At 36.1% G+C, this 21607-nt stretch overlaps 2 protein-coding genes across 11 annotated transcripts in view; one reads left to right on the top strand and one right to left on the bottom strand.

Moving 5' to 3' along the window:
- Positions 1-2952, top strand: part of TASOR (transcription activation suppressor) — a 34789-nt gene extending 31837 nt beyond the window's left edge. For 3 of the 4 annotated variants that reach the window (XM_082487562.1, XM_082487560.1, XM_082487559.1), the window contains 4 exons: positions 479-587; positions 732-910; positions 996-1154; positions 1815-2952. In XM_082487562.1, coding sequence (XP_082343688.1) covers positions 479-587; positions 732-910; positions 996-1154; positions 1815-2377 — 1010 coding nt within the window. In that variant the 3' untranslated portion in view covers positions 2378-2952. Of the gene's footprint in view, positions 1-478; positions 588-731; positions 911-995; positions 1155-1533 lie in introns of all 4 variants that reach the window. The other variant, XM_082487561.1, reaches the window with a different exon arrangement.
- CCDC66 (coiled-coil domain containing 66) overlaps positions 1-21607 on the bottom strand; it is a 30323-nt gene that overhangs the window by 1095 nt on the left and 7621 nt on the right. For 2 of the 7 annotated variants that reach the window (XM_082487565.1, XM_082487564.1), the window contains 12 exons: positions 20889-21047; positions 19919-20050; positions 16991-17244; positions 16520-16604; positions 15609-15770; positions 13961-14108; positions 13414-13536; positions 11631-12109; positions 9876-9913; positions 9302-9588; positions 8735-8862; positions 4443-4828 (listed from right to left, as the gene is read on the bottom strand). In XM_082487565.1, coding sequence (XP_082343691.1) covers positions 4745-4828; positions 8735-8862; positions 9302-9588; positions 9876-9913; positions 11631-12109; positions 13414-13536; positions 13961-14108; positions 15609-15770; positions 16520-16604; positions 16991-17244; positions 19919-20050; positions 20889-21047 — 2079 coding nt within the window. In that variant the 3' untranslated portion in view covers positions 4443-4744. Of the gene's footprint in view, positions 1-3086; positions 4061-4442; positions 4829-8734; positions 8863-9301; positions 9589-9875; positions 9914-11630; positions 12110-13413; positions 13537-13960; positions 14109-15608; positions 15771-16519; positions 16605-16990; positions 17245-19918; positions 20051-20888; positions 21048-21607 lie in introns of those variants that run through there. The other 5 variants (XM_082487566.1, XM_082487567.1, XM_082487568.1 and 2 more) reach the window with 5 other exon arrangements.

Here is a 21607-nt window from a genome sequence, read left to right on the forward strand (position 1 = left end):
AGGACATGTTTCTGGGGAATGTGTGAACTTGGAGATCTTGGCTTGTCTTTCTAAGTTTATGTTAGATTGTGTAGTTATATATATGGAACCTTTTATTCCTTACTACTCAATCCACAAATATGCTAGGAAAAAATATTGAAAAACCACATTCTTTCACTTTTTCTGTATTTGAAACTTAATAGTTAATGAAATTACCAGTTTTTAAAATATATTTTAGCAAGGCAGATCATGTATGACTGAATTCAGCTTTTACATAAGCAGGTACCATTGTTAAGCATGTGCCCTACAATAAAGAATCTGTTTTGAAGCATTGTTGTTGGCTAATCTGCTAGGCAAAAAAACCCAAAGCACTAGGCTGATGTTCACAGCTGTGTAACTACTTTGATAAAAACGGACAGAAGCTTTATGTATAAACTGAAGCAGTATTTTCAGTTTGCATACCGCAAGATCTAACTTCTATTCAATATCTCCGAAACAGATAAACTAAAACAGTTCTTAAAGTTTCTGGAGGATCTTAGTACCCCAGATGGGAAATGGCAGTGGAAAGTCCACTGTAAAATACAAAAGAAACTTAAAGAGCTGGGGAGGTAAGTAGTGTTCTTCCAATACCAGTTGTTAAAATGCTTCAGCTGTAATTAAGTAGAACTTACTTTTTATTTGTCTTTTGACTGAAATTTAATATTTAGACTGACCTTATATTTCTAATAGTGCACTTTTTTCCCCCGTTATAGGTTGAATGCCAGTGCCCTGAGTCTGCTGACCCTTCTGAATACCTATCAAAAGCAGCACTTGGTTGAGATTCTGTCTTACCATAATTGTGACTCTCAAACTCGAAATGCTCCAGAATTAGAGTGTCTTATCAGGCTTCAGGCTCAAAACATACAACAGAGACATGTTGTCTTCTTAACAGGTAAACCCCAAATTTATGAATACGTCTCCCTCTTTTGATAATAGGTGCTAAGTATTAATACAAAAATCTCCTTTTCTGTATTTAGAAAAGAATCTCAAAACACTTTCAAATTATGTTGATAATGGAATAGTGGTTGCTACTGTTGATGACTTTATGCAAAATTTTAAAAGTCTTGTTGGCTATCACAACTCGGTTACTGAAGAAAACAGCCTTCCTCCCTCTGATGCTCACAAAAGACAGTCAGGTAATACTAAATACACTTACAGTTTCTTTAGCTAATTAGATGTGTGGGGTGGAGGTCCTTGAGCTAGCGTGCCTTTACTCTTGTAAATTAACACTACAGAAGGCGAGGAAAACCCAACTCTCAAGCTACTCTTTTTCTATTTTAAATGATGGGGGAAAAGCAGCTGGGATGGAGCACCAAAGGAGATCTTAAATACAGAATCATAGGCTAACGTGGTGTTCAAGAAAGTAGACATATGCCAAAGTGGTGTAACCGTCTGTTTTCAGGAAAAGGATAGACTTAATGGTAGCTTTTAGAAACCGTAGCAGAAGGACTGAGATGTCAGTAATTGTACTCCTTTAATTGTCTGATCAAATACTCACCTACTGTGTAACTTTAGATGCTGTTTTGACATTAACCCCTTTGGAGCTGGGAGTTGGGATTTCCCAACACTAAACATGAACACAATGCGCAGAAGCTTTTAGCATCGGAATAACTGGACACTCACACAGAGGGTTAAATGTGTATGTTGAGTAAATGAACAAGAGTGGCAGAAGACCAAGACTTAAGTGATATTGGACTTGCAGACCTGAAGCGTAACACTCTGTGAGTAGTGTATAGCTTTTCTAACAAAGGTTTGTATTTCAATAGAATAGGACTTTCTCTTTTTTTTTAATGTAGTTCTTGTAGAAAACGATGAAAAGGATGAGGAGGACATGTCTCTGGATTCAGGGGATGAAACATCACAAATAGAAATCTGCAATGATGCCTCTAAGTATGATACTCATTTGGAAGCTTTGCAGACAGAGGCCAAGGGGTCACATGGAGCAGATGCAAAAGAAAGCTGCTCATCAGTTACGGAGTTATCTCCTGAAGCACAAATTGGCTTGATGGAAAAGACTTCTAAAATTGACTTGGAAGAGATACAACAAATTACTCCGGTTTCTACAACATGCTCTGCTGAAGCAGAAAAACACAATTCAGTTGAACGAGCTCCTTTCAATAACTTCCAAGTTTATAGCAGACAATTAAACATGTCCCATCAGTTCAGTCACTTTAACGTGCTCACTCATCAGACTTTTCTGGGAACAACATACCAAATTTCTTCTGCAAGTCAAAACCAAGAAGGGGGCAATTATTTTCTATCTGCGTACAGTCAGAGCATGGATACAGACAAGTTGTCATCGCCTGGTGGCTGGGATATAAATTGTGATTCTTCCAGGCCATATTCAAAACAGAAATAAACTCCTAAGTCTCTTTTTATAAGTTGCTGTGGACTTTTCTGTTTCTAAAATGGTGGATTAACAATTTCTATTTTATTCTGGAACAAAACGTTTCTTGTCCTTTATCTCAAATGTTTTCTTGTCTTATTTAAATTCTGATGGCCTGTACCTGTTGGAAGCATCTGAAAATTGAAATAAATATATATATTTTTTAACATTTACTGTACTTGAATTATCTTGTTTGTTGGCACTTTTAAGTTTCTATGTTTGTATTTGACCTGTACCTGGGCTTCAGTTTGAGGTCTGTTTTAATGTAAAACTGAATGTTTGCCTAAAATATGTGAAACGGCGAGGGTTTTTTTTAACTGTAAGACTATCCAAATCACTTTTCTTTACATAAATATCAAACCTTACGTATTTATTTGACATTTGACACAGATTTTGTACAAATGTTTTTACATAGCTCTAAGGCAGCGTAGTTATTTTAATGACTATATACTGGATTTTGGCTAAATACCTCAAGTAGAGTAACCAATGGTGCAGTTCCATTACAAAAATAAAATAAACTTTTAGTGCACAAAGGACTTGCTAACACACTGCATTGTCTGTGGTTTTTCTGTTGGTTTCAAAGTATGTGAGAAACACACCCAAACTTTAGTTCAGGAGTAGCAATTATCTTTGTGCCTGATTTTACTCCATGCTTATTACAGCACCAGCAGAGCGATCTTACAGCTTTTGTCTTGCCATTGTCATTACTGTAATGAGAGAAGGACAACCCGGGTTTTAATGACTGTGGTAGTTCAATTTGCATTAGAAGACCCTCAGTCTTAGTATTGTCAGAAGTACAGAGTTTTATCTGTTTCTTAATCTTGTCCTTTTTAATTTCACATCTGTTTATTTTTCCCCAGTGGTTCCTTGTAACTGGCTCATTTTGTACATCATCTGACTCGGGCTTCTGGAAAACAGCAGCTGACAGTAAATAGCTGTGGAGTCTCAAGACCGCCCTTGTTATTACATTGCTCATTTTGCATATACTAATGCTCTTGACTCATACATTTACTGCTCTTGTCTTCAGGTTGGACAAAGTTCTATGTTTGGGGGTTTTCTTCCTGTTTGTAATTCGGGTTTTAAAGCTTTTATGTAAGATGTGCAGTTTTAGTACCAGATGACAGAGTTTGAAACTATATGAGTCTAAACTCACAAAATTAGTTGGGAAAAATATTACTGGTTAAAAAAGGGTATCTGTTAAAAAAAGAACAAACAGGCCCCATAGAATTACCCCTAAAGTTAAAGGTCTTTCCTTCTATTAACAGCTGTTTGATTTATTTGCTTAAATTAAGAACAAATCAATACTAGACCAGAGCAGTAGTTGTTACTCTCCCACCAAACATGGCAAATAATCTTGTTTCAAAAAAAGAACTCCTTTGTATGAAGAAACCATAATGGATTTGTGAAGAACTGTTCTACCACCTGTGACATCACCTGCAGATTCTCACCTACTGCGTGACCCGGCACACAACTGAGAGGAACGAGTGCAGCTTTATTCCCTTCCCTCCCCTCCTGCTGGAAGGCGCTTTCAGATTCAGGTTATGCCTAACAACAGTCGCTGCTGGGAGAGTCTCGGGTTTGAGGTTCTGCGGCATCTATTACTTGGTATCACAGAACAACTACCATGAACTCAGGTTATGCATCTTCTGCACAGATCTAGAAGAGAAACAGTTTTACCCCACATAATCCTATCTTTTGAAGACTAAAAGCAAATTAATCTGAATTAAACATTTAATTCTGACTGGAAGCATTGAATATTGTGTCTTCAGACCTTGTTTATAAGAAAACTTCTTAAACTGAGTTCTACTGCCTTGGGCCCAGCCCACTATAATGTTAAGTGCTGCGATCCTGTTTCAATTGAGGGGGGGGGGGGAGGGAAAGTTTATAGTCAGCAATTCTGTAGTCTTAAAATTTGAGATTACTTGAGTTAATATACATCAACTATTCCGACAGCTTTAGGCTTAGACAAGTACAAGCAGTTTCACATAGTTAAAAATACCAACAAAGTCTACCCAAGCCATTCAGAATACATCTTAATCTTTTTATTTATCAAAATACATACACTGAGTTCTACAAAAACCCATATAACATTTTTATGCTGTGTTTTGGTGATTTACATTAAATACACACGTCTTCAGGCAGCATGAAGACCATTCTAAACAGACACCATCATTAGTTAAATGTATCTTCAATATGAAAAGCAACATGACCCTGTAATTATCAAAATTCATAATTTAAAATTTTCATAAAAAAGATACAGGTGGTTCATAGTTAATTACAATAGCAAACAAAGTGCTGTGCATTTATATTTTAAGACTTCAGAACATTCATATGTACCTCTCAGAACAGTGAAATAAAGTTATCTTCTTGAGCCATAGGAGGAATCAGTGCAGTCTCCAACTCCTTCTGCTTCTGCAGGAGGCCCTGAAATAAATGGACTATAAATGTGAATGTTGTCTTCCTCATGCAGCCTGAACTAATAAAGTGTCACTGTTTCATATTTTAGAACAATTTACTTGTTATGGCTCAATGCTTTTTAAATATGCAACTCAAAAAAAGCAAGGCGGTACAATGTAATACATTCAGTAGAGAGGGAACTTAAGATTTCCTGTCCTGTGCAAAGACGTGGTGTGACTGCAGGGGAAGCCAGTCCAGTTTCCAGGGATGACTGTGCAGAGCAAAAAGGACCTTTCCATTGTAGTGAATTTAACTCGCTCCTCTGTGCGTTGTCTCTATATTTGTGGTATTCTAGCGTATTCTCGGATGAAGCTGAACCCAAAAACTTGAAGGATACCACCTTTTAGTCTTAATGTAAATTACACTCTAAGATAAAAGGACAGCATTAACCATTTGTACTAGAACAGCGTCGGATGTCTTACGATATGCATATTTGCTCTCAAAGGGTAAAAGGTTCCTGCTTTGTTAATGACTGTTTTAAGTACCAGACAATGGAGAAAACCTGTAATGAAAAATCTCCCGGAAGTGTATCCTTAGCTATGTGATGACAAATACATGATACAGCTATGTTGGGTACATTCATAAATCTGAAATAAGTAATTAATGGGATCGTATATACTGATATATCTGGCCCCTTGGTCTCTATCCATTTTAGACCTGTCAGAAGTAATTTGGTACCAAGTAAATTTGTTAATAAAAAAAAAAGAAAAAAAGCAAAAGTTATAATGGTATTTTTCCTCAGCATTGCAAGACCATTCTCAAAGAGCAGGGTTAGAGGCTGCTGGTGCAGCTCAGTACAGACTAACACAAGCCAGCAGGGCCTACGAGACTTTAGACACGACATTCCTGGTGGCACAGAAGGGGAGCAAGGGCCTGGAGAACCGGCTTCAGTTAGCAAAGCAGCCTGTTAAGACTTCCCTCTACATCTTTCCAAAAGCAGCAGCTGCCTACTTGCAATCCCTCGACGAATTGCCTTTTTAACTAATCAACGCTACCCGCTATTTCTATTAATGGCTCAGTGGACTTGTTCGGTCCCTTTGTCAATAACTACTTCTATTATAGAATGTTTTGCATTTAGTAGCATGTTACAAAACAGTCATGCAATAAATTCCCCTAAATCAACCCAGAGCTGAGGTGAGAAATAAGTAAGTAACGCTGGAAACTGGAACAAACTCTATCACACAGTTTGCAAAGGTAATAAAAAGGGCCTAGAGAAAAGTAATGTGAAATATCTGCCCGGGGCTGGTGAGGGCTCTCTTTGTGTGTCCTTGGCCAGCGGGCTGGTGGCTGCACGATCACTTAACTATTGCAGGCTACAACCTGTTGGCAAGTGGTTTGATTGCCTTAGTAAAAATAAGATGCTTTGGTATGTACTGACTGTAGCTCGTTTTTTTTTTGTCCTTTTTCTTAAACTTTGGCCATTCTTTTTCACAAATACTTAATTCACTTTGCTAGATGAATAAACTTGGGTCTTATTGCCCTGACTTTTGATTTCAGTGAGGAAAAAAGAAGTCTGTTGATAGTTCCTATTACCACTGTCACCTGAAACGCAGGAGGAGACTTGCTGTCTTGTAACAAGTGCAGTGACAGACTCCCCCTCCCTTTGGCCAGGAAAGGCCAAATCCGCCCTCTGTTTTCCCTGGTGTCTTCCATGGGGCAGCCAGTGCAGCCGGACCGACACGGGAACAGCCCAATTGTGTCTATCTATGATGGCTATAGCTGGGTGTGCATTTCAAAGGCAAAAGACCGGTCAAATCAGCTGTGAATTCCCCCAGACAAAAGGCTGCTAAAGAATGGCCAAATATTTGGTGAATACATATATCTACTCTGAAAGTATCAATCCAGTATATATCTGCATGTATATATAATTTTTAAAAAAGACTTGATTATCTTCTGAAATAGAAAAGTAAAATCTGCTCTTTGTCTAAATTACATTTCATAGAAAATATTGCATTACTCTTCCTTTTCCAGTGAAATAACCAATGCAAGACAGGTGTCATCTGTAGGCGTATACAATACTTAGGTATACAAATATACCCAAATTCAACAGTTAATGTCCTAAACGCATTCTGCAGCTGGTAGGATATTTAAAAAAGAACTCTACATGTTCTAAATTAAGGCTCTTTCAGAACCAAGGACCACTGAGAGATTAACCATAACATTAGTTTTTAGCAACTGTTAAGATCTGAATATATACTGTGCATCAAAAATGTCCCTAAGCTCCTGTCTCCTAAGTTTGCCAACATGGATATTATCACCTTAAATCTCTTTCAATATTCACAGCTTTTGTTCACCTCAGTAAGCACAAGGTTCAAATTGTGCTTTGAGGCTGGCTTCGCTCTTAACCGAAGTAACACTGGCAAATGAAGCCTGGATACAAAATACTTAACAGGTGTAGGTAGTTAACAAAAATGTTAATGAGCACTGGGGAAGACCTGATCCAGTCAAACCTACTTGGAAACCATTAGAAACTGGCAGCTTTTCAGTGTTCTTGGGTTACAACTTTTCCTAATAACTTATGGAGAGCCGTGACCCTTCATTTGCACCAGGAATTTACGTACTCCTGAAACACCATGTATGTATGGCACAACTTCTGTCTTTCTAAAGCACAGCAGGTAATTAATAGTGTCAACTACTGATAGTTTTGTTTACTTAAGTCTGAGAGATTTTCTTCCCTTTATTTTCAACATATATGGTTTTTTTTTTCCCTTAGGGCAAAGAAAAATAAATACTGCTGCTAGCAAAAGAGTACTTTTAGTATGGAGCCATTCAAAACCAAGGGAAGATACTGATACATCTTTATTTTTACTGTTCTTTGAGAATGAAATGCAAATCTAAACGTAAACATGGTTTTTTTCTCTTGCAGTCCCCTGTCAGGCCATTTAGAAGCACGAAAGGAAACTGTTTGTGTGATTGTCCAGACCTGCGGTTTGAATCTGCTATGGGTCATACCTTGTCGCCAACAGGTGGAGTATCAAATTCACTCATGTTTTAATAACTAGATGCCTGATGGTAAGTGTCCTGGTATTCTGGCTCCAATCGGGAAAATATGTAACTTCACAGTTACCACCTATGATCTTAATTTACTGCAACACAGATCTCTACAGACAGTTTCACCATACTCAAAATCCTTCTGGCAATCCCATAGCTCTAATCACTACCAGCAACTTACTACAAATAGAACAGTGTATACAAACATACACAGGCTTTTGTCTCAGGAGCAATTGTGTGTGTAGCACTAAACTAAATTTCATGTTATATTCACTCACTAAATGTGGCCGATTTGACAAACCCTGAATTTCACTTTTACACATTAACAAAAGAATAGCTATCTTGGAAGGAATTTATAAGTGTTCACACTTCAAATTTGCAAATTACAGTATTTTTGCAGGACTGACACGAGTACCACCCCGCTAACTCTTCTGCTGCGTCACAACTGGCTTAGCCGTGAAAAATGCAGAAGTGTAATTTCATGAATAAGGGTTCCAGTGATTTGTTAAAATACTATTCTTTTTCCCCTTGAAATTGAAACGTTCTTACTACAAGCAACCCTAACTATTGAAACCTGGAGACTAAACAAAACCGTTCCTCTTGGTTTCAAGTTTTCTCAGGTATTCCAGTGTTTCCCAGCTAATCTAAGGACTAAGGAGTCCATCGTCTCTCTCTAAGGACAGTCCAAAGGTGGAAGTAATGCATGAAAAGCAAAATTACTAATAGGGAACAAAAGTAGAGGACAGAGCCCACAACTTACCATATGTGATGGAAAAATGAATTAAAGACTAATGCTTGTGACTATGTGATAGTTTGCAATGTTCATTTTAACTTTGTATATATATATATACATACATGTTTATGCAATAACTTTTTCCTTACCTGGCGTAATTCTGACAATCCTTTGAGAATTGCTTGTTGTCTCTCCCTGATTTTAACTGCATTCGGATTTAGAAGAGGATCTCTAACATGATCAGAGCTAAAAATCTGTCGTGGCGTTTGGTAAGAATCTAGAAGTAAATGTATATAAAATCAGTTAACAATATTCTTTATCAATTTTGTTTTGATTTTGAAGCTGTATATCTTCACAACTTGTGAAGGTCAGAGTTTGGTTGCTATTAGAGTCCTAAACCCAAATCTATGTACAATAGTAATACCAGAGAAGTACAATCATACTTCATTAAAGGTAAAGAGACAAAATAGAGAGATAAAGACTAAGAAATCTTGTTGCTTTTTTGATTTTTTAAACTTTTTCTGGTTTGGGGTTGGTTTTTTTTTTTAGTATTAGTATCATTTGGTGGCCTAGGCTTTCAGTTTACTGCTGTGACACACATGGGTTACAGCAAAATTCAGTAAAGACAAATACCAATTTGAATAAATTGTAGTACTTCGAACTAAATCACTCTAACATTTCTTCTACGTGAATCAGTTCACAATACATTTCAGTACCATTAAACTGTTGATACTGTGGGTCGTGCGTTGAAGGTCTAGTCACTGGTGCATCTGGATCAAGACAATATACTTCATTTGTTCGAACATATGGAATAAATTGTGACGAGGGAGGTCTTCCAGCTTCTGTAACAGGAGGAGAGGAGCTCCTCTGCTGTGTATCTGTCTTGGTATTTTTCTCTCTTCTACTATTGTTGTTATGCACCAGGAAATTAGAAGCATGTATCTGCTTTTGTTGTACTTGGTGTAATCTGTTCTTAACTGCTGGAACAGGTGGCGACTCAGATCTGTATGAAACGATTTCAGTTAAAAAAAAAAAACAAACCACCAAACAATGCTTCAGTAATGTGATGAATTTTCTCAAATAGTAGAGACAGAGTCCTCAGAGGACTGGACTTTTGCTCATTTACTCTGCTTTTAGACCTGTAGTTTGTCTGGTCTTATGTATTTTTAATAGTTGACAATCAGATGTGTCTAAATTCTTTTAAAAAACATTCCAAATCAGGAAAGGCAGGCATGTATATTTCATTATTAATGTATTTATACATTTCATTAATCCAGAGTATTGACGTACCTTTCTTTGCTCAAATAATTCTTATGTAATTGTTCTTCCTAGGAGAAAACCAAGAAAGTCAAAAGTAAAATAAAAAGCTTCAAGTTTTTTATATTAAAAGCTTTAATTTTACAAGACAAGTTTGTTCTGAAGTTCCAAAAGGACTGTTTGACCTGAGTTCAGGAGAAAGGAATTTATCAGACTTGTATTAAAGAGAGTTGTAGTGTCTATGAGCTAAATTAAACGGGAGGATTTGCTCCAACTTTTATGTTTTTGGTAGCTCTAAGGACTATCAAAAACACTATATATTTTCCAATGACCTTGGAAAGCTGCACTTATAAACCTGAAAGGTTCAACCCAAGATAATCATTATTAGAGGAAAGGTTGTGTTTCTAGACACAGTCAGTTCAAGTTTTTTATTTAAATGAAAAATATTATAAATTTTATTTATAAAAATATCTAAAGGGTGGGTTGAAGAAGGATAGAGCCAGGCTCTTTTCATTGGTTCCAAGAGACAGGACGAGGGGCAATGGGCACAAGTTAGAACACAGGAAGTTCCGTTCAAATACACGGAAACAGTTCTTTACGGTGAGAGTGACAGAGCACTGGCACAGGCTGCCCAGGGAGGTTGTGGAGTCCCCTTCCCTGGAGATTTTCAAGACCCGCCTGGATGCAGTCCTGAGTAATGTGCTCCGGGCAATCCTGCTTTAGCAGGGGAGTTGGACTAGATGATCTCTAGAGGTCCCTTCCAACTCTGATAATTCTGTGATTCTGTGATTCTGTGATTAACGTATCCCTTGCCTCTTATGGTATCAGACAACACTAACTTACCTTAAAACTCTGCTTAAAATTCATTGCCTCATTTCTCAGGTACAAAGTTCTTCAGGTACAAATTTACCTTTCAATAATGTAAGCGCAAAACTTACCGATTTACCATTAACCTCAAATAAACCAATAAACTCAGTTTAACAAATGAATTTAACTTTGAAGATATCTATATGAACAGTTATATATTTTCACATAGTTGTTTTTTTTTTAATATCCACAGCTTCTAAAATACGTGTATATTGCCACAGTAAACAAATGGCTAAACAGCACTAAAGCGGCCACCTTTGCTATACCAGATTTTTTTTTTTGGAAGGTGTGAGAAAGTGAGGTGTTTATACAAACATATATATCTACAGACAGACAGACAGCGAGCAAGCAAGAGAGAGAGAAAAGGCATGAATATATTTGATGATAGTATTTTCTTTAAATGAAAATAGTTTGTTTTTTTTTTTCCCAGCCACAAGCTACACTGATACACGCTTACGACAAATGGAGAAATTACTCCACTAAGAAGGATGCATTTTTCTGACAACAGAGTACGTCCTCAGTAATTCATGTTCTTTGTAGAAATAAAAACTGTTTTCTTGAGCATGTACTCCTATACCTCAACCATCACCACAACATAATGACTGGACAAAAAAAGAGAAAGTCAGTCTTGTCGTTCTACCCTGCACACTGCTTTTAGTCAAGCTCCCTGGTTACAAAATGAATCAATGATGATGAATAAATGAAAGAGAATAAACACTTTTGAAGACTGAAATGACAGTAAAAGCTAAGTCACAAAATCTGAATATATCCTTCTGATCATGAAGAATGAAACAACGCTGTGACATCATTCTTTACACAAAAGGTAATAACAGGAAAATTCTCAATGCTTGAGTTACATAACTGAATTCCAATCCAGGTAAAACTGTGTGGAAAAAGAATCTTAAAAATACACATCATTACCTTTCTCGCTCTGTGTCCCTTATTCTTCATACTTATTTCTCCATGAGGTGAAGGAGACCTGTCTGAATAACCACCCTTTTTTGGGCAGAGATTCCCAGGGGTGTTTCTTTCTACCAACTGAAGCAGCTCCATTTGTCGTCTTACTTTGTTTTCTTCCCTTTGTTTTTGTAGCTGTTTAGGGTATCTTTCTGAGGCTGGAATGTATCTCTTCCCAGGCTTGTTTATATTCCAGTCTGGTCTTTTGTTGTATTTTTCTGAAGGCTTGATTTGTCTTTCTCTTCTTGCATATTGTTCGTATAGGTCATTGTAAATGCCACCATTCTCTTTTCCTGAAATTTTATTCTTATCTAGATACTGCACTTCCTTCCGGTATTTTTTGCTGCTAGAGGTTTCTTTGTATTCTATGGAAATATCAGGTGATCCGCAACACGCAGTTCTTTCCTCAGCAGACTCAGTGTATGCTGAAGTATTAAAGTCATCTAAAAATAACAGTAGTATATTTTAACTCCAAGTCTAAGCTATTCAAATTACTTGTTTGACTTTTGTATGCATATCAATCTACCATTATTGATTTTATTCAAAAATGGGTTGTTACAATTTTATGGGTTTTATGCTTTTTGATGTGGAAGATAGATAGGACCAGCAGAAGCAAACTCAATAAGGAGGAGAAAAAGATTGGAGAAAGAAACCACATCACTGTAAAAGCAAAATTTAAGTAAAATGAAACAACATTATTTTAAAATGTAGAATTCTGTTTCTGTCATGGTACCAAATGGTAAAGAGCAAAACACAGCTTCTGTTTAGTTTTTCAGCATGCTGATGGTTTGGTCATATTCACAGTGCTACTGGGAAGATCTTACTTTCCCAATCCTTCTCTTCCACTGGAAATATTTTGTTCAATTTTTATATTATTAACAATCCAGATTCTTTCTTTACTAAGGGGCACACACAAAAACATTGTTTAATTTGTAAACTCTCCAAATTCACAGTGAAAATTCTACTAGCATTGTCAAAACCAAAAGTATTAATTGTTGCTGAATCAAATAAAGATAAAATAAAGCTTCCACTTCACAAGTGACAGGAAGGTAATAAATTTCTAAATTCCAGGCATAAAGTAACTGTAAGTGTACAGTGAATCTGCGTGCACCTCATCTACAACATTAATAAACGCAGACTAAGTTTGATCTGGGTTTTTTAATGGTATGATACAATATCAAGATAAAAGACTGGAAAGTATTCTATCTAGATGGACCCGCAATTGTGTCTGGGTATTTAGCAAGAATTGTAATATGTTTTTCTGAACATTTGAATGTAAGTTCTCATCTTCTAATGAGTCTAGTTTTCTAATTCCAGAATTATTGACAATGTTTCTGCCAGTATTTTCAAGGATTCATTAGGAGCCCAGCCCTGCTTGATACAAAACCACATTACATAAACCTGTGAACATTCACACTGAAAACTACTACAAATCCACGTTTAAATGCCTCAATAAATTTAGTCCTATATGGCTTGTAACCATGACTCTTAAGTCAATGCTATATTTCAGATTGGGTGATTTGAATCTGTAACTGGTAAGTAACAACTATATAGACATATTTATTTAGACAAATATAGTGATATATTGTAATATTCCAACACGCCTGTGTCTGTCCAAGTATTTCTTTCTAGTTTTATTCCATTCTGAATGAAAGTGATTTGGCCCTATTGCTCAGTTTCACAAATATGCTGTTCTGCTGTCTTGCTTGAGGTACAACAGAGTAATTAAAATTTAAGGGCTGCATACCTGTCTGTACAGCAGTGTCTTTCCAAGGAGAAGTCTGCTGATCAATGGGACTCTTAATGTAATCAGAAAAATTATGACTTTGATGTGAAATGTCAGTATTGCAATTTTCAAATTCTGTATCACCTAAAAAGAAGTAAAATTGTTCAATTTAGTAACGTATGTTCCATTTAAACCATGCTATCAAGTTATCAGTCTATCGTGGTTTAAAACTCAAAGCAAGATTGAGAACTATGGTTCAGATCCTAATACTCTGCCTTTTTCACTGGAAATCTAATCGGCAGCACATAGGTCTGAACATGCCCTATGCATTCCTGGTGATACCTTTCTATTTCTTTCTTTATGTAACATAGTATTTGAAGCTTACTAAAATACAATATTGTCCGTATTAGTTAACACTGATATTTGTTTGGAAGGTAAATAAGCTGAAATGAAATTTGGTTCGTGAATCAAAGGAGCAATTTCTGACCCAAATGCAAATGGGAAAACAAGCAAACAAACAAACAAACCCCACCGTAGGCAAACTGAATATGAAAAGACTTGTACTTGCCACCACCAAGATTCTTCTGAAGTTTTGAAATGTCATGTCCCTTCTGAGCCAAGTCTCGAATGCGCTGTTCTTGTTTTAACCTCTGTGCTAATTCTTGAGCTTTCTGCATTGTCTGATAAAGCTCATTTGTTTTTAGAGTCACAAGTTCCTTAAAAAAAAAAAAGTAAATATACATGATCATTTATTTTGAGAATAAAATAATTAGGATTATTTGATTGCCATATACTCCTTAGGGTTTACATATATTCTTATTTTGGGTAAAGCATTTATTTTAAAAGACAAAAACAAAACTAGTTGAGTAGATGCAGTATGTAACATAGAACTTTTATGATTATAAATTCAGAACCTCTCCTGTGCTGATGAAAGATGTTCAATCCTAGCATAAAAAAGTGACCATCTAGATCCTCAAAGTTATTTGGATATTTATCTCTTTTCTAATAAGTTGATCTTTTCCTATATGCCATCTGATTTCAGCCAGCTATGGCTTCCTACATCATGTGGTTTAATGAAATAAAAGAAGCCTAAATAAAAATAATTTTAAAGCCCACCTTCCTCCTACTTCCACAGAAATGGGACAGCAGAAGCCTCCCTAACAAAAGCAGAACATTCCTAAATATGAGGGTTACAGTTTCCAGACTCTGCACATTCAAGGTACAGGAGACCGGGCCAAGGAAAATCTCCTTTCCAAACTGCTATTACCACTTCATCCCCAATTCCTACTGCATTTGCAGGTGGAACGAAGAACAACTGGTAGCATAAAATGTTTTGAAGGAGCTGAGCTATTACAGAGAAAGATGACTTTAGCAATATTTTACCGGTTTGTTCTAGCATCTACAGGCAGATGTTCAACATTCCCATCCAGAAAATGCAGAGCAATCAGGGATTTGCATTTCTGCAGGTATTAGAGAAAGGTGTGTTTTTGGAATCACCCTGTCTTACGACATCATGGAATTCTGCTACTGTTCCAAAAATGAAGCAAAGAGTAATAGCTGCTACTGTGCCAAAAGGAAGAATGAAATATCAGACAAAGCTTTTAACCTTCTACAGACTCTTCTGTAACAGGTAAGAATGTATACAAATGCAAAATTTGTACTTACCAAAGGTCAAAATGTTACTTTTGACTTAACCTTTATATGAAAGGAGTATGTAAAGCTCAGCAATAGTTACAAAGAGGAGAGCTCTAGAACAGGAATGACTTTTAAAATTACTTTTCCAGAATATATTTTGAAAAAAGTCTTTAATCCAGAGTGAAAGCACATCCAGTCAGATACTGAAGCCTCTTAAAAGCATCAAGTTATGAACAATAATAATTGTATCGCATGCTTTGAGGAATTTTTTAATTTAAGATTGGCATTTAAAAATACATGTTTCTTCATTATTTAAAACTACAATTCCATTTTTGCCATTTCTTATCCATTTCTCTTCCTGAAAAGGCCCTTGTCCAAAACAAGAAACCTGCCTTAAATTCATCTGGTGTTGTAAGTTTATTAAGGAAACAGATTTTGATTTCAAATGCCTAAATTTCAGGCAGTTTTAATTTTCAAAATGATGAGTCAACACCATTTTGAAGGTGAAGAACAAGAACTATTTTTGTCAAAACCCAGTATTACTACAGACTATCTAGACTAAAGAAAATGCAAAATCCCACCTCCTTTTGTTTTTGTTTCAGCTTATCTTCTTCAAACTGTTTCTGCATTTGTTCTTTTTCTCGTGCTAGGCGCTGTTCTTCCTCTTGTTCCTCCCATTTTCTCTGCTCTTCTTCCAGTTGTTTCTTTTTTCGTTTTTCTTCTACCTGAGCCATTATTGCTTTCTAGTAATATCAGAAAAAAAGGGAAAAGTAAAAGATATAACATTAAGGTTATTATAAGCTATATATTCATCTACTTCCATATAGATGTATAATAATTGGATTTGAACAAAAAAAAACCCCAAAAACTACCAGTCCAATAAAGCAATTTGAAATACTCAGAAACAAACAAAAGTAGCTTTTTATGTTTTCAAAAAAGCTTTTCTTTTTCTTGTGAAGGAATGGTGGTCTGATTTTTACCGTTGTACTGTAAGCTAGTATTTCGATCTAGCAGAAAAATAGTTTGACCAGAACAGGATCTTTACATTTATACTAAGACTTCTTAACACTGCGCTACAGACATCGTCATGCAGATATACATTCAGTTTGAGTGCCACAGAAGTAATGTAAATGACAATAGATAAAAGTTGACAGATTCATGGAGCGGGTACCTGTAAATATCAGTCCTCCTGATGACAGTGGAGACTGAAGAAAAATGCTGAGAAAAGTACTAAAGCTCTAAAGACTGCACTGTATGTTTTCTGATGCAACAATTCAGTTACAGAAATACAATCATCTCTGTACAAATATTAAAAGAAAATAATACAGTCTAACTGAATGAAATACCATTAAACAACTATATACGTGTAATCTGAAGCATAGAAGTCAAGTACCTCGCTGGATTCTGGTATTAAATCTCATGCTTTATTCATGTGACAACACTACCTTTCATCCTTTCTTATTAAAATACCGTTAGTAAAAGAGAAGTCTACCTGATGTTCTAACTGTTTCTGCCGCCGCCTGTCTCTCTCTTCAATCTGTGCAGGGTCCAGGAGAGCTGTCATTGAACGGAGGAAACTACGAACAAAGAAACACGTAAATGTTTTTAATCATAAGAAAATAAAATAAAGCCTTTCTTAATTAGAATAAATTAGATTTCAAGTAACATTTTCATATTGAGGTTATCCCACTGTATTAGTTTACAATTACAAAATTCATTTAAGTAAGGAGCAAAGTAAGGTTATTTGCAGTAAATTTTATTAATGAACAATGGAAGCACTTCTCTCTTTCAAAAGTGAAACAACATGTATTTCTGAAAAAAACAAAAGCCAAATGGATAAGATCCAAGGATCAGATTTAAATAATGTTATTCAAATCTTTTTTTTTTTTTTTTTTTTAATTTCTGAGGAGATATCAGAAAGGTACTGGCTGAGAAGATGATTATCCTTACAAAGCTTTCTCACCTGACTTTCTGATTGTGTTCCAAAGCACTGTTTTTAGCAGCTTTTTCTGCATTTCCCACCTTTGAGGGCATGAGGTTGCCTAAAGCTGCAGGTGAAAAAGGGTGAATAAAAGCAGTCAGCTCCTTAGGGTCAGGTGACAGGCAAAGACTTTCAGGCTGCTTTTTGTACATTCCATTTAAGGGGTGTTGTGCATTAGCATTAAGGTGGTTCTTTAAAGAATCAAAATGCATTGCCCATCTGTCATGCTCTTCAGCCTAAATAAATATGAAGCAACAAAAAAAACGGAAATGCGCTCAATTACACTGTTTCTATAAAGTATGGTTAACAAACAGACAATACACATTTTGTAAACCAGAAATATTTCAAATGCTCTGTTACGGGGCTACAATACAGACAGTAGTTAATTCCCTAAATGGGAAAACAAAAGTCTCTCTGTTGCCTAAAATGCAAGTCAGATCAGAAATTATACTGCCGATCCATATCCTTGGTCAGCAAAAACATATTGCTACTATATTTTCAGGGAAAAAAAAAAAAACAAAACAAACCAAAATTAAAAAGTGAAAAAAAATTTTGAAAAATAAAAAAGTAAGGTAACATGGATTCAGGCTTTTTGGTACTGCTTTTTCAATTTGTATTACTGTTCCATTCCATAATTTTTCTAATATTACTGGGAACTGCTTGACTGAGAGGTCAGTACCCTGTCCAGTCTGCCATACTCTCCTGTTGCGTACATATTCTCTCTCTAGTAACGTGAACAAGTGGCATCTTTTACACTGTCCTACATTTACCCCTTCCATTTTAATTCTGGATGGTAGCAGAATTAATGTACTTTGGGCAGAGATATTAATCTCTAACCTCCTGGTTTCAGCTAGACAGGCCCATTATAGAATAAGCCATCTTTCAAAATCTCTTCCACACCCTGCAGCCACCACTGCTATCCTAGTAAAGTCTTTTGTAGACGTGACATACTAGGTTTAAGTCTCTCTTCTGTAACACCCAGGCTTATCTTTTTGGTTCAGTGTTGGCAGTTGAGGCATTCCAGTTTATCACTAATAAAAGATTTTTACCTAAGAGGCTTTTGGTTTTGCTATAGGTACTAAGAAGGTTTCTCTTCTGACTAAAAAAAGTTTCCCTCAGAATGGCTGCCTCAAAACTTGCATTCTGCAGGAAAAAAACTAACATAATCTAATCTAATAAACTTTCTGTGAGTCCTTTCCTTAAACAAAAATTCCCTTCTGTCAGAAAAGTTTCACACCTATTTTAAGTGAAGTAAGAAAATCATAGTCCAAATAATGAGAATCCAAATTTTTCTTCCTCCTGTTCCCTGAGTTTTGTTCCCTTTCAATACTCTGTGATGTAGAAGCAGATCAGAGTAGTTGGAAAATCTACTTTATTCTTATGCACGTCTCTGGTGCAATAGGCAGAAGGGTTGAGAGTATAACGCAAGACCTGAAAAAAAAAGATGTGGAAGAAAACGAGATTAAGTGCACGTTAACTTCCCTTCAAAAAGAGGCTGGAAGTGAGATTACTGTTAGGTTACTCACTGGTGACTGCAACCATCTTCCCACAGCATAGCTATCAAATTAAAAACCCAGGCAGCTAATGAAAGAACCTTTCACAGCTGTGTTCCCTTCCCAGTTATAAAGCTCAATTTGCAAAGGAAATTTGATTCCTTCAACAACTCAGGAAATGAAGAGACTTGTGTTGTATGTAGGTATGTAACCAACCTTAACAACAAGGGTTTTTTTTTTCCTGAAGACGGGCAGAAAAGCTCTCTTCTAGTACTGCAAACTGTGAAATTAAAATGAATTTCTGTATAGGAATTATGTAATTGCTTCAGTTGAGCGTAAAAACTGTAGCCATGTAATCCAGAAGGCCACAGACTATGAACATTTATGTCAATCAAGTTTTGGTAACCAAGATTCTTGTTTACCAGTGATAGAGAACAGCTCATGATGTGAATACATCCCATGCATAGTGGAAGATATAATCCTGGAGTTAAAGCTGTGTACAGTTAATTTGGAAATCTGGATTCTAGGAATAGCACAATCTCACTGTGTGTTTCTTCACTTCGAAAGACAAAGAGTCTTTGGAAGAGAGTGTCAGTATCAGGCTGTATAAGAACGCAGAGCATTCCACTGACCTTAAAACTACTGATATAGTAGAAATAGTAACATGTAAAGGAAAGAAGTCAGCTTCTACATGAAGAACCTCCAGGGGTAAAAGATATATTGACCACATTGGCCAGTAGTGACAGTATTAAAAGTCTCTTCAGGTATTCTACCTGCAAAACAATTATATTGGCCAGAGTTTCCATCTAGATCCAGCATAAGAGACCTACGTTCAACAGCCTGGAAAACCAAAGGGTAAAAGAGGTAAGACTATTTTTTTCAATACTTTTTGGAGTACAAGTGTTTAAAGTTTCATAAGAGCATAAGTGCGTGTGTGTATATGCATATTAACATAATAATTCTAGAAACAGGATTTGAACACCACTGTGAAACACTGTATTTGTCTATAACTTTCCTTCTCTTTTCTCATCTCCTTCCATAATCCGTAGAAAATTTCTTTTCACAACGTGTCTGGCCAGTGTCTCTACATCTTCCAAACCCTAGTGCTTTTGCACAAGGGTGGGAAAGAAAAAAAAGTATAGTAATATCACTGTGTTCATCTCTGCAGCAAACACTCTAACACATCTCACCAGACACATGGTAGTCTGTTCTCTGCCACTGAAATACTGGAACAGCTACTGGCAGAATATTCAATTAGACTGTCCTATGAACTTACAGTGAAAATCTGGACATGCTGCAGGTAATTACATCTTTGTCTCTCCTTCATTAGGTCTACAATTCAAATTTTTATTTCTTAGAACAAAAATAGAGAGAAAAACTTCTCTTATTCCAAAAAGCCCCTCTAGACCACAGATACCTTTGATAAATTAAGTTTTTCTTCTATTTTTCGTAGCTTAGCTTCTTCCTTCTGTTTGTCCAGGTCTTCAAGCCACTTCTTCTGTTGCTCATGCTTCAAAGCACTAAAAGGTTGTTCCTGTGGCACAGCTTCCTGAAATAAGAGAAGTGCTAGTCTCTTTCCTGTACAAAACATTCAGTACTTTGTCTAGCCACATAATAAAGACTTGGCAGAAAACTTTGCCTTTGGTTGCTAGGCTAACTGGGCTGTTCTCTTGCACAAAAAAAAATGAATGTAAGTTTGTAACTGTAGCACGTCTCAGACTGCTCCATAAAAATGCTTCAGTTGTTACAAAGATGCTAAATAAGTCAGTTTTGACTAGTATTCTAACTTGAACCATCAGCCTCTCACTCAAAAAAACCTTACTTTTGTGTATCATGAACGAAAATCCCTTTCTTCTTCCTATGGGTCACTGCTCCATCTGTGTTCCAGGTAGATTCAACACCACGATCTAATTAGCAGTGATCTGTCTCAAGTAAATTCTAGATACAATCTTCTGTTCCTGCTTCTTAATGGATATCTGTATTATTTAACAAACTCAGTGGCACTGAGAACTTTCAGTGCTATCTGACAAAAACTGCTCTTCAATCAGCGACTACTAGCAATAACTCAAAAACTACTTAACCTTCTACCATCAATATATTTTTTTAAAGTCTTCTATTTCTGATAGGTTCTCTATTTCTTTAACGCCTGCTTAAAAGCTAAGTAACACTTCAGTTCACACCTCTAGTACTGTTCCTCACATCAGCATTGAAAATGCTCGGTCTTCAAAGCATCAATAGTTTGAGATACATTGATTCAGACACAATTCTCCAGATGGAGCAAAAAGGTCTACTGAATTCTTCTGGTTTAAAAGAAATACACATCTGTTGTCAAAAAATAAGTAAAAAAAATACACCACCCCATAACAGCATGCAATTTAAAATCTTACCCCTAAAACAAACGCTGTGCAATAAGAACTGAAATCAGAAGACTGCCCAGCTGGAGCACTTGAAACATTCACTGGAACTTGATTAGCCTCTGTGGTTAAAGCAGTTGTGCAGACACAGTTTTCCTCAGTGGTAATAACTGAGTCAGGTGGAAACACTGTCTGCAAATAAAGTGACTACTGTTGTTTAAGACTTGATTGATTTATTTAGCTCACCTGTTTTGTTTGTATTAAATGGCCTTTAACATATAATAAACAAGGAAATTATACTTCTAGAAGCTGCTATTCATTAAAACTTCAGCCAAAACTTGTAACTAAGCATGTCATATCCGGTATTTCTTAAGAATTTGGTTCAATCTACATAATTATGCGGCAAAGTGGTAACTTTTCTAGGAATGCTGAATACGCCACAAAAAAAGCGATTTACAACCCTAACTTCCGATTAACAGCAATCGATTTCACTGGAGAAGCAGCCTCATCTGAGTACAAAATATTTATCTGACAGCATTTTCAGAGCGACAGCTGACTTTTTAAAAGACAGGTTAGAGTAAAAATCAAATTGCTATGCTTATTATGTAAGCAATCAAATATATGTGAGAACTCAAATATATGTGTCAACAATGTAAATAATTATATAACCAGGAACTACATTTGGAACTATTTCTCAAAACAGAACTGGAAAAGATTTATATGTTTTAGTTGGGAATCAACACGGAAGGACA

The sequence above is a fragment of the Vanellus vanellus genome, assembly GCF_965231255.1.
Source record: "Vanellus vanellus genome assembly, chromosome: 9".
Lineage (NCBI taxonomy): Eukaryota > Metazoa > Chordata > Aves > Charadriiformes > Charadriidae > Vanellus > Vanellus vanellus.